At 37.1% G+C, this 14,656-nt stretch overlaps 1 protein-coding gene across 4 annotated transcripts; it reads right to left on the bottom strand.

Moving 5' to 3' along the window:
- Positions 1–434: 434 nt before the first annotated feature.
- On the bottom strand, positions 435–13,811 carry pmt (phosphoethanolamine methyltransferase). Of its 4 annotated transcripts, none has more exons than XM_060886501.1 (12): positions 13,051–13,265; positions 9,773–9,944; positions 7,878–8,033; positions 7,193–7,329; positions 5,939–6,096; positions 5,425–5,619; positions 4,582–4,671; positions 4,254–4,343; positions 4,015–4,137; positions 3,157–3,288; positions 2,386–2,502; positions 435–1,193 (listed from the first exon to the last, which is right to left on the bottom strand). In XM_060886501.1, the coding sequence occupies exons 1-12, from the start codon at positions 13,058–13,060 to the stop codon at positions 1,083–1,085; spliced, it is 1,491 nt and encodes a 496-aa protein (XP_060742484.1). In that variant the 5' UTR covers positions 13,061–13,265; the 3' UTR covers positions 435–1,082. The 4 variants fall into 4 exon arrangements, with proteins under 4 accessions (XP_060742484.1, XP_060742482.1, XP_060742483.1 ...); XM_060886499.1 differs by lacking the exon at positions 435–1,193 and adding an exon at positions 1,226–2,282 and having other exon boundaries at positions 2,334–2,502; positions 13,051–13,271; XM_060886500.1 differs by lacking the exons at positions 435–1,193; positions 13,051–13,265 and adding exons at positions 1,227–2,282; positions 13,689–13,811 and having other exon boundaries at positions 2,334–2,502.
- Positions 13,812–14,656: the final 845 nt, after the last annotated feature.

Genomic DNA, 14,656 nt, shown 5'->3' with positions numbered 1-14,656 from the left:
AATATTCTCCTGTTGTGGATCAGATGGGGCACATCCCCTCTTTTTATATCAGTAGTCCACTGGTTAGTTTCTGAATTCAGTGTCAGCTTGGCATTGCTGGGATTTGAACTCAGAAACTGTCCAATTGAACAAGGACCTTAAACCTAAATAACTCAGTTGTATGAATGAGATCACTTTACGTCACTCTTGATAAAGGTATCTACCAAGTTCTGCAAATGAAATACTAATGACCTCTTTTGAGTAACCAGCAATATAAAAAAAATGTTGCTATTGTGCAGATACTGCATTGTGTTGACTCCTATTGTTCTGCCCAACAGCTTTGACTTGTGGAGGCAGAAAATCCTGAAAGCACAAATACAGCAGCAGATCCTGTAAATCCTGTATGTTGTGAGGTGCAGCCACACACACAAAAAAAACAACAATAACATCAAGAACAAAGGAAAAATATTTCTTTTTATTTATATAAATTTACAATCCTTAAAAATTCTAAAAATATTCACACCATGCCAAATCGGATTATACTTATATAATTATTATAATTATTCATTCATTCATTCATCTTCTACCGCTTATCCGAACTACCTCGGGTCACGGGGAGCCTGTGCCTATCTCAGGGATCATCGGGCATCAAGGCAGGATACACCCTGGACGGAGTGCCAACCCATTCGCAGGGCACACACACACACACACTCATTCACTCACGCAATCACACACTAGGGACAATTTTCCAGAGATGCCAATCAACCTACCATGCATGTCTTTGGACCGGGGGAGGAAACCGGAGTACCCGGAGGAAACCCCTGAGGCACGGGGAGAACATGCAAACTCCACACACACAAGGCGGAGGCAGGAATCGAACCCCGACCCTGGAGGTGTGAGGCGAACGTGCTAACCACTAAGCCACCGTGCCCCCCATTATTATAATTAATTATTCTAAATATTATATATGTAATTTACAGAATCCTAATTGAGTTTGTACAATTATTCAGCATTTAAAATTTAAATCTTCATCAGATTGTTTTGGTTGTTTCTCTTCTCTGTCTGCACCTATAGAACCTGCAGGAACACTGACTCTAATTCAGTCAGTCTCTGGTGGCATAGAACAGACCCCAGCGTTGATCTCCATTTTCACAGCGCTGCAATTTTGCTGTCCAACCATTTACAATTTCATCAAAGTCCTCCTGGGAAAACTCCTGCATGGAGGCAGAACATTGTAACATTCATGTTTACATCATGGTTATGATCTGTTTGTGAATTGTTCTGTGAAGCTTAGGTATTTACACTCACTGTCCACTTTATTAGGAACACCTGTACACCTGCTCATTTATGCAGTTGTTTTATATTAGGATATTTATCTAATAAGCTAATCATGTGGCAACAGTACAATGCATACTGTCGAGTTTCAGTTAATGTTCACATCAAACATCAGCATGAAGAAAAAGTGTGATTTCTGTGACTTTATTCATGGCATGTTTGTTGGTATCAGATGGGATGGTTTGAGCTTTTCAGAAACTCCTGATGTTTTTATAATTTCATAAACAACAATACAGTTTACACAGAAAGACTGAAACACATTGTTGATGAAAGAAATCAGAGGAGAAAGGCTAGACTGGTCTGACCTTACAGGAAGTCTATGATAACTCAAATTCACTCAATCAACCTTGGTAAACAGAAAAGCATCTCAGAATTTCTTGAACTTTCATGTGGATGAGTTTCCACAGAAAACGTCCATGTTAGGTTCCTCTTCTGTCAGCCAAGAACAAGAATCTAAGGTTATCATAGTAAACATGAGTTACTGTATCATTCCTGGCAGCTTGAACTAGTCTGGCCATTTTCCTCTGGCCTGTCGTTTACTTATTTTTTGTATTAAGCCATTACTATTCTGTTTAAACTCTAGAGACCATTTCTGAATTACTCAAAACAGCTCATTTACCATTTAACCTTTAATTTGAACTTTAACTATAGCACATGACCGGCACTTGATCTAAATTTATGCACTGTGCTGCTGCCACATGATTGACTGATTGGATAAATGCAGGTGTACAGATGTTCCTATTAAAATGTAAGTGAATTAAATAAAAACATTTGTATAGGCTATTTACATTCTTTGTGTTCATATTGTCATTCACATACTGTGTGTGTGTGTCTGTGTGTGTGGTGTGTGTGTGTGTGTCTGTGTGTGTGTGTGTCTGTGTGTGTGGTGTGTGTGTGTCTGTGTGTGATGTGTGTATCTGTGTGTGTGTCTTTGTGTGTGGTGTGTGTGTCTGTGTGTATCTGTGTGTATCTGTGTGTGTGTCTGTATGTGATGTGTGTGTCTGTGTGTATCTGTGTGTGTGTCTGTATGTGATGTGTGTGTCTGTGTATGTGGTGTGTGTGTTCTTTTACCTGAATAAATTCCCCTTGAATTTCCTGTGCTCTCTTAAGCTCAGCCTTAATCACAGAAATGAACTGTACAGTTCTATCTTCTGCTCTTACATTATTGAACCCTGCTTCTTCCAAGAACTAAAAAGCAGACACACACACACACACACACACACACACACACACACACACACTGTATGTGAATGACAATATTAACACACACTAGTCTTTGTGATTGTTTCCTCTGTGTTTGACAGATGTATTTCTTCCATTATGTCTATACAATATATTTCGCTCTTTAAGCATTAACATCTATTTTTAAGCACATCAGCATATAATCGTCTAAATATAGACATACAGTAAGTGACAGGAAATTGGTTTGATTTAAATCGCAGTTTCCTCTCTTCATATCCGCAAATGATGAATAATGATGAAATCTGCTTCTCTAGCTTTCTTTAAGCACAGTTTTTTACTTGTCTCATGCTGACATGTAGATTTAGTAATCTACAGCACTACCTTGGAAAAAAAGGCTTCAATGCTGCAGAATGGCATTTGAAACCTCTACAGGCCTTATCACAGAATAGTAATTACAGTTTGAGAGTAAGTGTGTATGTGAGCTAGATTTTACATTGACATGTGATATGCACATTTTAATAACCATTTAATGATTAATTGTGTAGATATGGATGATCATGTTTTGGGATTTTTCACATCACTCATACATAAGCTTACTTTAAGCAGTAATTGTGTCCCATGTTGAGATAAGTGTAATTATTTCAGCTTATGATCAGTTACCTTGCCATATCTCTGTGGAGTATAAAGGATGTAGCCTCTCTGGTTAACATACTCCTGAAAGGCAGGAGTCCATGGCTTCTCTCCACAGCAGTAATCACTGATTAGCACCTTTCCACCAGGCTTCAACCACGACTACACACACGAAACAGAAAGAGACACGACATAGACTGCTGAAACTTGGTTCACTGCACATGTAGAGCTTATTGACTGAAATAAACTATAAGACCAATAGAGGGCAGTGAAATGTAAGAGATGTAAGCAAGAGGTTGAAGTCTTTTAAGTTAAGGCAACTCTGTGCAATACTGTGCTTGGCTTAACTGTGCTTTTGAGCATCAAAGTGGAAAAAGCACAAAGTCACCCCCCAACTATTTATAGACATTTACAGCTTTACCAACTGAACGTGTCCGTAGGTTTAATAATCTGGGGGATGTGGTAGCTTAGTGGTTAAGTTGCTGGACTACCAATCAGAAGATTGTGAGTTCGATTCCCACGTCCACAAAGCTGCCACCTTTGTGCCCCTGAGCAAGGCCCTTAACCCTCATATATAAATATATATTGTATAAAATGTAAGTTGCTCTGTATAAGGTCATCTGCTAAATGTTGGAAATGATCTAAAGCAAACACTTGTGTATCCAACATAACTCATTTAAAATAAAAGAGTTGACTGCTGATGATATGAGCAGCCATGTTGATTTGATGTATCTTGCTGAACTCACAAGGACAAGGAGGCTGTTCTAAGCTTCTGAGAGGTTAAGTTCATGGTTAAAGATGTTTTGTGGTCATTTATTCAGAGTTACAAGTTTTAGTTGAATGTAGCAATTCACACACACATCCACACACACACACACACACACTCACATGAAAATTTCGGAAGAGTTTAAGTTTATCGCTGATGTGCAGAATACTGTCTCTGCTGTACACCACATCAAAAGAGCTATCCGGAAATGTTCTCTTAGTGGCATCTGACACCTCAAACTGCACCTGAAACAGAGTGGACTTTTAATTGTGACCTTAAAGAAGTGTTAACATCACTGCAAAAATCCCCCCTATGCCCTGTGATTGTTCTAGGTGTTATAGGCCAAAAGAGAGTCACTCACAGATGGCAGCTTCTCACTCACAGCCCTCTCCATAGCAATATCCACCATGTTTGATGACAAGTCCATTCCCAAAACCTCCACCCCAAAAGTCTGAAAAATTCGCAAATGCTTCACTGAGCATTTAGGTTAAACCAAGTTAAACTGAATCATTAAAAACAGAAACGTAACAAACCCTATATATTCTAGGAAAAGTAATACACAATGAATGAAGTTAGTGAGGTTAGGTATTATCCACATGTGCAAGAAAATCATCCAGATAAGAACAGAACAAAAACACAAAACAATTTCTCACAGTAATGCAACAGTGCAATGCAACCCTGCAGCTCACCTTGGCCATGTAGAAATCCCCTCCACCGATTCCACAGCCTACATCAAGGACTCTTTGTCCTGGCTTAAGGTTCAGCAGGTCAACAAACTCCTGAAGGGGTCAAGAGAAATAAAATACTAATTCATAAAAAAACTTTATTCTGTGCACTCAGTGAACTCTGAACTCAAAACTGTGCTTAATTGGTTTAAACATCAGCAGACTTAATATCTAGACTAAATATCCAGAATCCCATGGAATATTTGTATGAAGAAAACGTTAGGACTTCCATACTGAAACAATAATAAGACATTTGACCACAGTGAGATTCCTTATCTGATGAACAGGAATACTGGTTAAGTCCTAACTGGTTGGTTTCAGGCTCATGACATGTATCTGCATGACATTATACATTATGCTGCTGCCACATTAATGGCTGATTGGAAAACAGCATGATTCAAGCAGGAAGACAATTAAGAGTATTTTAGTATTTTAAATATTTTAAGAAAATTGTATGTATATGGTATCTCTGCATTGTGCCTAAAGTTCCCTTCGGTGCTAAATATTGTTAAATGTTAAGTGTTAAAATAATATTTAACACGCACACACGCACGCAAGCATGCACACACACAAACACACACACTGCATCCCACAGAACAATGCATCCCCAGACAAAATGTTTTTGTTAATTTTAAAAGAATCTGGAGTACTACTGACCCATATGGAAAATACATTACATTACAAAACCCTAAAGATTAGAAATCTTTGTAAAGCTTTTCATTTTTGAGTTTTACTAGCTCTACTTCCACCATGTTTTTAACCCATGGCCCTTTCCCTTATCTGTGCTGTCTCTTTTTGCCCCCTTGCCTTGGTGGTGCTGAGTCCTCCGGTACTGACATAACCAGAGCCAAACATCTTCTCATATCGCAGAATTCCCCTGTGTGTATACTGCTGGTTATCGAGGAACTGCTGGAAGGTGCTGAAGCCTCCTTGGTGCTGCTGGACCGGATCTCGACAAGCTTTCTGCATCAGCCAACACACCTGATTCTGGATCTTCTTCATCTGAGAGAGACAAATGATCACTTAAATCACATGGTCTAATGTTGTTACCATTCCTTACCAGTATTTTAACGGTGCCTACCTGAAAAAGGCATTTAAACCACTGTCTTGTTAACGTTAAAAGTCTTTAACCATGACCAAAGACTCAACACTCCCTATGAACTGTATCTACATCATATTAGAAGACCATATTGAAAGATCAAGTCATGTTTGATAAACACGCACACACAGCAGACAGAGCTCAGAGCATCAGCAGATGTTATCATTATGATGGACATAGAGGTTCATTTCTCACTAAGAAAATAATCTAAATGACTAATACCTTAATGTAGGTCTGTACAGTTCTGCTCAGGACTGTATCAAATCCATAGGACTGTTCACCGTTCTCCCCTGACTCAGACCATGTAACTGATGCCATCAGATGGTTATAAAGTGAAGAACTACGGTAATGAGTGGGGTTAAAATCTCTCTTACGGTCTCCTGTAAAGGACAAAATGCAATACTGTTCAATTTGAAATTGTATGACGGTTAAAAATACATAAATATATTTTGATATTTTGTATGAAATGGATCACTGATTGTGTTTTAAATGACAGAAAATGGTTCCTAGCTATTTGTCACTATGTGTTATACTCTTAAGTTTTATAGAACTCATATGAACCTATATAAATACACACTGTACTTTGCAAAAAAAGCAGTTACACAAACTCTACAAAGGTGGAAAATAAACAATGATTTGGAGCAAAATAATTTAGCAAAATAACGAAACCTGTATTTAACCAAGAGTTATATAAAATCCACAAAATCTCACTATTAATGGAAATATATAGAGGTTGTAAAGATCAATGGTGTAATGAGTAATTTAAATCAATGCATCAAAGCAACAATTATTCATTCAGTCATTAATTTTCTACTCATTTATCTGAACTACGTCAGGTCACGGGGAGCCTGTGCCTATCTCAGGCATCATCGGGCATCAAGGCAGGATACACCCTGAATGGAGTGCCAACCCATCGCAGGGCACACACACAGTCTCATTCACTCACCCAATCACACACACTATGGACAATTTTCCAGAGATGCCAATCAACATACCATGCATGTCTTTGGACCGGGGAGGAAACCTGAGTACCTGGAGGTGTGAGGCGAACGTGCTAACCACTAAGCCACCGTGCCCCCCCAGCAACAATTATAAACCAAGGATTACTGATTATAATCTGATTATTATTAAGGGCCAAAACTCTGATATCATCATCATCATCATCATCAGTATTCATAAATTAACGGTAAGCCCAGACTCAATATGTTAGTCACATATTGATCATAAACTACTAAATTAAATTGAAACATAGTGGTAATGTCAACATAAAAACAACTGCTCCAACATAAAACAGTGTTATAAGGATTTAAATTTTTTTTTTTTAAAAAGTAGACATTAGAGTTCATCCATGAATTTATACCAGAAATCCATGCTATTAGTGATATGCATGGCAGAACTAACCAAATTATTGAGTAGAAGGAGACTAAAATTAGTTAACTGCTACATGAATTTGTGTAATGTATTTTCAAAGGTGACCTGATTGGTGGAAACAGGATTCCCTGAAGAAGAGGTAACCGCTGGGACGGAGCCAAGACAGCATCTTCTCTGCCAGTGAGCACAGCTCCTCATCACTCAGATACATGAGCAACCAGTTAGAAAAGATCAGGTCAAATCTGTAGGAGGGAAACCATACAAATTTAAACAGACATATGATTCTGTTCATGCATCAAGAATTTGTCTACTTGGCCATCCAACATGACTTCATTTATTGTTTATTGGTATATTGTTGTAATGCCGATTATGAGCCTAAACTGCACTCAACATATTTCTTCACCCTGAATAACATCATGCAGCAAAATCTTATGCAGTCTCAATTTTAATTAAGACCTAGGGGGCTTGGACCAAGCCTATTACCTACACCATAAAAACAGATTCCAGCTATACAACCTGCATTACTACTATACTAATAATGGTAAGTCAAGGTGTTATTTCATATAATGTGTTATTTTGTGGTGAAGCATTTTGAATGAATGGCATTTTGAATGAAATGGCAATAGAATAACCTGTGACGCTTTGTAATACAACTCCTCTGAAAAGACATGCTTACATACAGAAATGAAAGTTCACCTGCTGCCTTAAAAATGTGAGGGAACTCTAGTTGAAGATAACCTTTGCTTAACTTCACAAGTAGTCAAGATAATATGTTTATTCCCATGCCAACCTCTTTTCAGGAAACTCCAGCTGTGTGACATCTGCTTGGATAAACTCTGCATTTCCAAGGTGGCTGTTCTGTTCCTTGTTTTTTTTCACAAAGTTCTCCATAAAGTCCACAGCTGTCACATGACGTACTTTGTCAATGAGATGTTTTGTGCATCGTCTGGAAAAATCAAAGGTCACATTTTTATAATGACAGCAGGACAGTTCCTGATGCAGTTAATTTATCATTTTTATGACTCATGTTAGAAAATACATTGATTGGAAGACTTTTAGTGTTGCTTAACATGACCTGAGTTTGAATCTCAACAGTACATTGTACATGTTGATATTTCAACAGTACAAGTCTGTGTTTTTAAACTTCTGCAGGTTTTGTTTCTAAAGAATATCATTTTGTTTTCTCAAGAGTTTCTAAACAGTTTCATTCTGTTATTTTTATTCTGACCTCTTACCCATATGTGTAGTATGCCAAATATGTTAATATGCTACCAACATTCTGAATAGATTACTCATTTGGATGTTTGCTTAAAGATGATTAGACCAAGTCCATGTTTTGCTTGTGATGTTTATTAATGTGTTACTAAATATTCTCATATCATTTATTGTCATCATCCTTCTGGTTAAAATAACTGCAGTAATAAAGGCAAACGTAAGCACCTCTCTAAAAGATATAAAAAAAATCACTAAGAGTGACATATAAATATGCTCTAGCACTAGTTTTGTTATTTGTGATTATTTCATTCACTTCTAAGAGCCTGTTGAACCTTGATTATAATAGATTGGTAATTTGTAGTGGATGATGCAAAGTCAGTGTAAAAGCAGCTTGTTAAAAGTCAAAACTATGAAAATGCGATGCTTGTAACTGTGTACAAGATTCCACTTATCACTTAAACCCTCAGACATGATTTAAAACACGCACTCACAAGTAAACTACCTCGGGTCACGGGGAGCCCGTGGCGTCATCGGGCATCAAGTCAGGATACACCCTGGACGGAGTGCCAAACCATCGCAGGGCACACACTCTGATTCACTCACGCAATCACACACTACGGACAATTTTCCAGAGATGCCAATCAACCTACCATGCATGTCTTTGGACCGGGGAGGAAACCGGAGTACCCGGAGGAAACCCCCGAGGCACGGGGAGAACATGCAAACTCCACACACACAAGGAGGAGGCGGGAATCGAACCCCCAACCCTGGAGGTGTGAGGCGAACGTGCTAACCACTAAGCCACCGTGCCCCTGATTTAAAACAAAAAATACATAAAATAAATAATTGAATAAATTAGAAAATTATTTAAAAGATACACCCAAGGGCCAAAATATAAAAAGAAAAATGCACCATTAAAACAGCAAAGGTTTTGTTCAGTTATTTAACCTATTCAACTGGTTAACTCAAATAACCTAGGCTATGAAACTCTAATGGGATATTTCTAGGAAAAATGGGGACTTAACAGACTATGTATGATGATATTTATTATACTGATTAAAAGGACAGGATGAACCAGATAGTTAAGAGATATAAGCTCAAAGAGAAGAAGTAGCTTGTTGTTGGTTAACTGCAATAAGATGAAAAGCAATTTGAATTAAAATTTATTGGATAAGGTGTAATTTCTGAATAATAGTGTTATTTTAATGTTATTTTAATAATTTGGAACTGTTTAACTAAACACCATTTCATGACAATGTTATAATATTTCTAGACTGGTTAACAGTAGATAGTAGACATCTCAAAATAAATGGTTTTATTCTGTATATTTCTTCATCACATCAAAATGTATTCCTGGGTATAGCACGGCCAACAACTGATGTGTTTCTGCTTGCATTTCTTTTGACAGCTCTGTTAGCTCTGTAACTCTAGCTTGGCTTATGGCAATAATAATATTGTGAGATCACTAACCCAATACCAGCACCTAGTTCTAATACATCAATGCCATCCAGGTTGGGCAGAATCTCCAGGATCTCAGGTAGCTCCTGCATGCTCAGCTGCTGTGCATTGGAGTCCAGCATCATCTCCTCCACTGTGGCATTCTGAGAATGCGCCTTCCAGAATGCATGCATGGCGTTTCGCTCTTTTACCATGGAAAAAGAATGATGTAGATACAAATTAAATGTGACTTAAGGTGACATAACACTCCAGTCTAGTCCAAACTCTTGATTTTGTTATTTAACAATAATAATAATAATAATAATAATAATAATAATAATAATAATAATAATAATAATAATAACCTGATTCAAAATATACTCAAATACTTATTAATTCAAAACATCCACTGACAGCAGCTTATTTTGTTTAATTTTTCTTTTTTTCTTTTGTTCTTCTTCCTCAATTTTCTACTTAATTTGGTCTTAGTCAAATCCTACTCACTAACTGGCTCTCCACATTCATGCCACCCCTACCAACCGAAAGCTGAGACAAGTTATAATGTTATAATAGGAACATGCAATCATATAACCTATAATGCATGATGCTTGCTATCTGGAGGTTTCATTGTGGTTTCATTGAGGTTTCATTGTGGTTTGTGCAGATTGGTATCCCTAGGGCAATTATACTGTATAAGTTGTTGTTGCATTGCATTATTGAATTCAGAAATCAATGTGGATTGCATATTCCCATTGTACACAGTTAAATTTGACCCCACAGAACATAATCAGGTGACTGAATGGTTAGAATAACTATGTAAAAAACAATATGTAGTCACGATATACAAGCATATCAGCACATAAGAGATATAAGCACAGAGAGATGAATGGTTAAACTGATTAACAACAGAAAGACTTCTGAATGCTATTCTACAGATCCCAAAACAATGGTTTTATTTAGTATATTTCTTATATATCATATAAAAGTTTATTCCTGGTTATAGCATGGCCAACACCTGATGTGTTAATGCTTGCTTTGCCTGATGTGTTAATGACCACAATCAACACTACAAGACTGTTTTGACTGCACTGATTGGAGTATCTTTGAGGCTGGAACTGACAGCCTGGGTGAACTGACTGACACTGTGACATCTTACATCTGTTTTGGTGAAGACATGTGTACAGTATGCCAACCAAAACCTTCTGCAAATTCAATAACAACAAGCCATGGTTCACAGCCAAACTGAAAAAACTTCGACATGCCAAGGAAGATGCCTACACAGGGGAGGACATATCCCTGTATAAGCAGACCAGGAACCTACTGACAAAAGAGATCAAAATAGCCAAAAGAAGCTACTCTGAAAAAGCTACGCTTTCAAGCCACATGCACCAAAATCAGATAGGTTGTAGACCCTGGTCTGAAGTGGTCTTTTTTTGCCATAAACACCCATTATAAACTTTAGAGACTCTACACCAAACTCGGCCAGTGTGATACTTTGGACAAAGGCTTAAATTGGTGTATCGACTGGCCTTTCGGTTTTCCCGCAGCCCCGCCCCAGGATATGCAAAATAAAAAAACTTTCCACAACATTGACATGTGACATATCACAACACTCAGCACAATGAGGGGAACTGCATCACAGGTATTCGGGTGAAGTCACATGCTCGTATCCACTCGCCTCCAAAAGTATTGGCACCATAGCATACTGGCCTTTGGTCTGATAAGCTCTGATAATCAAACATCAAAGTCACAACAAACTTTACAAATCTACTTATGTTGGCTTGTACTCATGGTACCGGGTCTCAAAGTGGCCTTTTTTGCCATAGACACACAGTATAAATTTAAAAAATAAGGTTTATAACTCGGGAAGCTTTCCAGCTATCTACACCAAAGTCAGCCAGCTTCTTTAGGGTGATACTCTGGACCAAGTTTTAAATTTGTCTACCGACTGGCCTTTCGATTTTCCCGCAGGTGGGAAAAATATGCAAAATAAAAAAACTTTCCACAACATTGATATGTGACATGTTAAAACACTCAGAACAATGAGGAAAACATCCTAATGGGTATTCGGATGACGTCACATGCTCGTATCCGCTCGCCTCCAAAAGTATTGGCACCCGAGCATATCGGCCTTTGGGAATACCTGCTCTGACAAGCCAACATCAAAGTTTGTCACGTCAAACTTTACAAGTCTAGTTGAATAATGCTTTGTTTTATAAAATGTATTGTTTATAAATATGTCCTTTCCATGTTTATAAAAGATGAGATTAATTTATATAGTTATGTAGCTGTTAATTTGTCTTTGGAATGCAGTTAAAGTGACTTAATAAAACTTATAAAGCTGTGGTCAACAAATTTCTGCATCAACTATTAAGCTATTTGTCTTTGATGAGGGCACTGACAAGACCAGACTATACCTTTCTATTCTCTCTTTGAAAATTGCATACACTGTTAGGTTGTTCATGTTCATTCAGGTGTTGTTAAAGCTCAACCTCCTGTTATGGAGTTACTCTAAAATTGACTAGATAGGTGCCTATATTTTAAGTTTGTAAATAGCCAATGTGTGTTTGACTCGCAGGCTGGAGCTGGAATAAGGTACAGTTGAATAAAGATTTACATCATCTTAATTCAACTGTGCCTTAATTACAGCTCCAGCTTGGACAAATGCAGTTGCATTAAAATATTTATCAGCAAAAACAACTGATTTACTTTGCCAGATAAAGTGCTGCTACTGGCAATCCTGTCTTTGTGTCTAAGACAAAGCCTTTTCTACAAAATAAAAGGTGTGCTTAGAAAAAAGAGCACAGGAGTGCTTCATAAATAATAAAAATTACCACAATATAAAAGAAAAAGAATTACAACGGACCTTAATAAATATATATACTGCTGTTATACCCTGATAGGCAGTGGAGTAATTATACTAATGCAATCAATGCTTTTCAGAGTCTGTAACTGACTTTTTACATAGTGAGGTGTAACATAACTTGTGCTCTCTCTCTGTTTCTCTTTCAGACACAAGCACATTAGTGTGCCAAGTAAACACATTTACCACCATTGTTGTACAGAGACACACACACACACACACACACACACACATGCACAGTAGCTGCTGAAGTACTGATGAATCATGATATTCCATAGAAAAGCACAGCTGTCAGTCTAAACGTGCTCGTGTAACATACCCATGCTTACTGTATTTAAGTCAATTATTCACTTTAAAGTATTCACTTTAAAATATTAATCTTTTAAAGCAAATGAATTTATACATAAATACAAAATAGTCACTTTGCAAAATATTCTTGAACTCTTACCTTTGTCCATAATTTGTAAAAAAAAAAAAAAAAAAAAAAAAATTAGAAGAAGAAGAAGAAGAAGAAAAGAAAAAAAGTTGTGCTAATTTATGATTAAATATACAAAGAGTAGGTTGTTGTGGTTTGTAAAAGTCTATCAAAACATGAGTTATTAGTAATTATTCAGTAGTCAAACTGTCAGTCAGACTGGTGTTCGTTCGCCCCCCCTTTTAAAGGCACGGTGTACGTTGTTTGAAAGCCAACGTTGACATTTGAAATCACCAAAATAAACAATAAACACGCCCCTAACCCAAATGGGTCCCACTCCTGTTTTAGCTCCGCCCACACATACATACGTAACACAGGCAACTATTGTGGCGAAACCTGCTGGGGCAGCTGGCCGAGAGGATATTTTTTTTTATCAAAAAATTACCTCAATGAGTAATACTATGGTAATACAAATCTGATCATTGGCTACACGTTTGTTTTGTTTGTCGGCCTGACTAAGTTTTCTGAAGCCGTTCTCAAACATCGTTCAACCTCCCCACCCAAATACTGTCACCACTTTACAGCTGTGAGTGCACTGATTAAGAGAGAGAGAGAGAGAGAGAGAGAGAGAGAGAGAGAGAGAGAGAGAGAGAAAATGGGTTTAGACTTACTTTAATTCAGCTGTGATCTTTATTAACCAGGATAAAATAAACTACATTACAAACCACACAAACGAACCGACACTTTCCCATCAAATCACCTTTTGCAAAGAATGACGTTTCTCAGCAGTTAGATAGAGAACAAGTATTTCCAGTCTAAAAACAGCTTTTGTCCACTCTAAAATCCCCCTCACCACTCTCTCAATCTTTACTATATATCTTATAATATAAATGCTGGCGTATATCATAGATATATTATCTGTATTTATATATTAACATTTTGTGTAGAAACGTATTAGACTTCATTAAGTTTATTTGCTATAAAACACGTTCTTGGCGACAGAGGAGTAGGTTTAAAACGGCCCAATCTGGCATCCCTGTCATAATCTCACCTCTTCCCCTAAGCATGGATCAAGGGCCAAAAGTCACTTATTGAAATAAGATCAAAATTCAGTTTTTCTTTTCTTAAAAACAAACAAAACAAAAAACACGTTTCTATGACATAAAGACAATTTCATGTAAAACTCTATCAAGTCAACTCAAGTCAAGAAGCTTTTATTGTCATTTCAACCATATATAGCTGTTGCAGTACACAGTGAAATGAGACAACGTTTCTCCAGGACCATGGTGCTACATAAAAGCAAAGACAGTGCAAGTGTAATCACAGTACAGCGTTGGATATTTAGACAAACTCCATTGAGTATTATCAATACAGTACAATATGCAATAATATTATTATGTGGCCATTCAGATATTATGATATTCTATATACATTATTAATACAATTAAGTACTAGCCATTAAGTTAAAATAAATCTGTGAATTTGAATCTGTAAAGAAAAAATCCTATAAATAATCAATTATTATTAAAAAAGCAATTATAACTGAGATTTATATACACATATCTGTATTTATATACAGTTATCCATTGTTTGTTTCCATTCTCTCAGACTGACATCGACAATGTCATATAATAGCTAC

The sequence above is a fragment of the Tachysurus vachellii genome, chromosome 14 (genome assembly GCF_030014155.1).
Source record: "Tachysurus vachellii isolate PV-2020 chromosome 14, HZAU_Pvac_v1, whole genome shotgun sequence".
Lineage (NCBI taxonomy): Eukaryota > Metazoa > Chordata > Actinopteri > Siluriformes > Bagridae > Tachysurus > Tachysurus vachellii.
The sequence above is the reverse complement of the archived record's forward strand: the minus strand, read 5'-3'. Positions and strand labels throughout refer to the sequence as shown.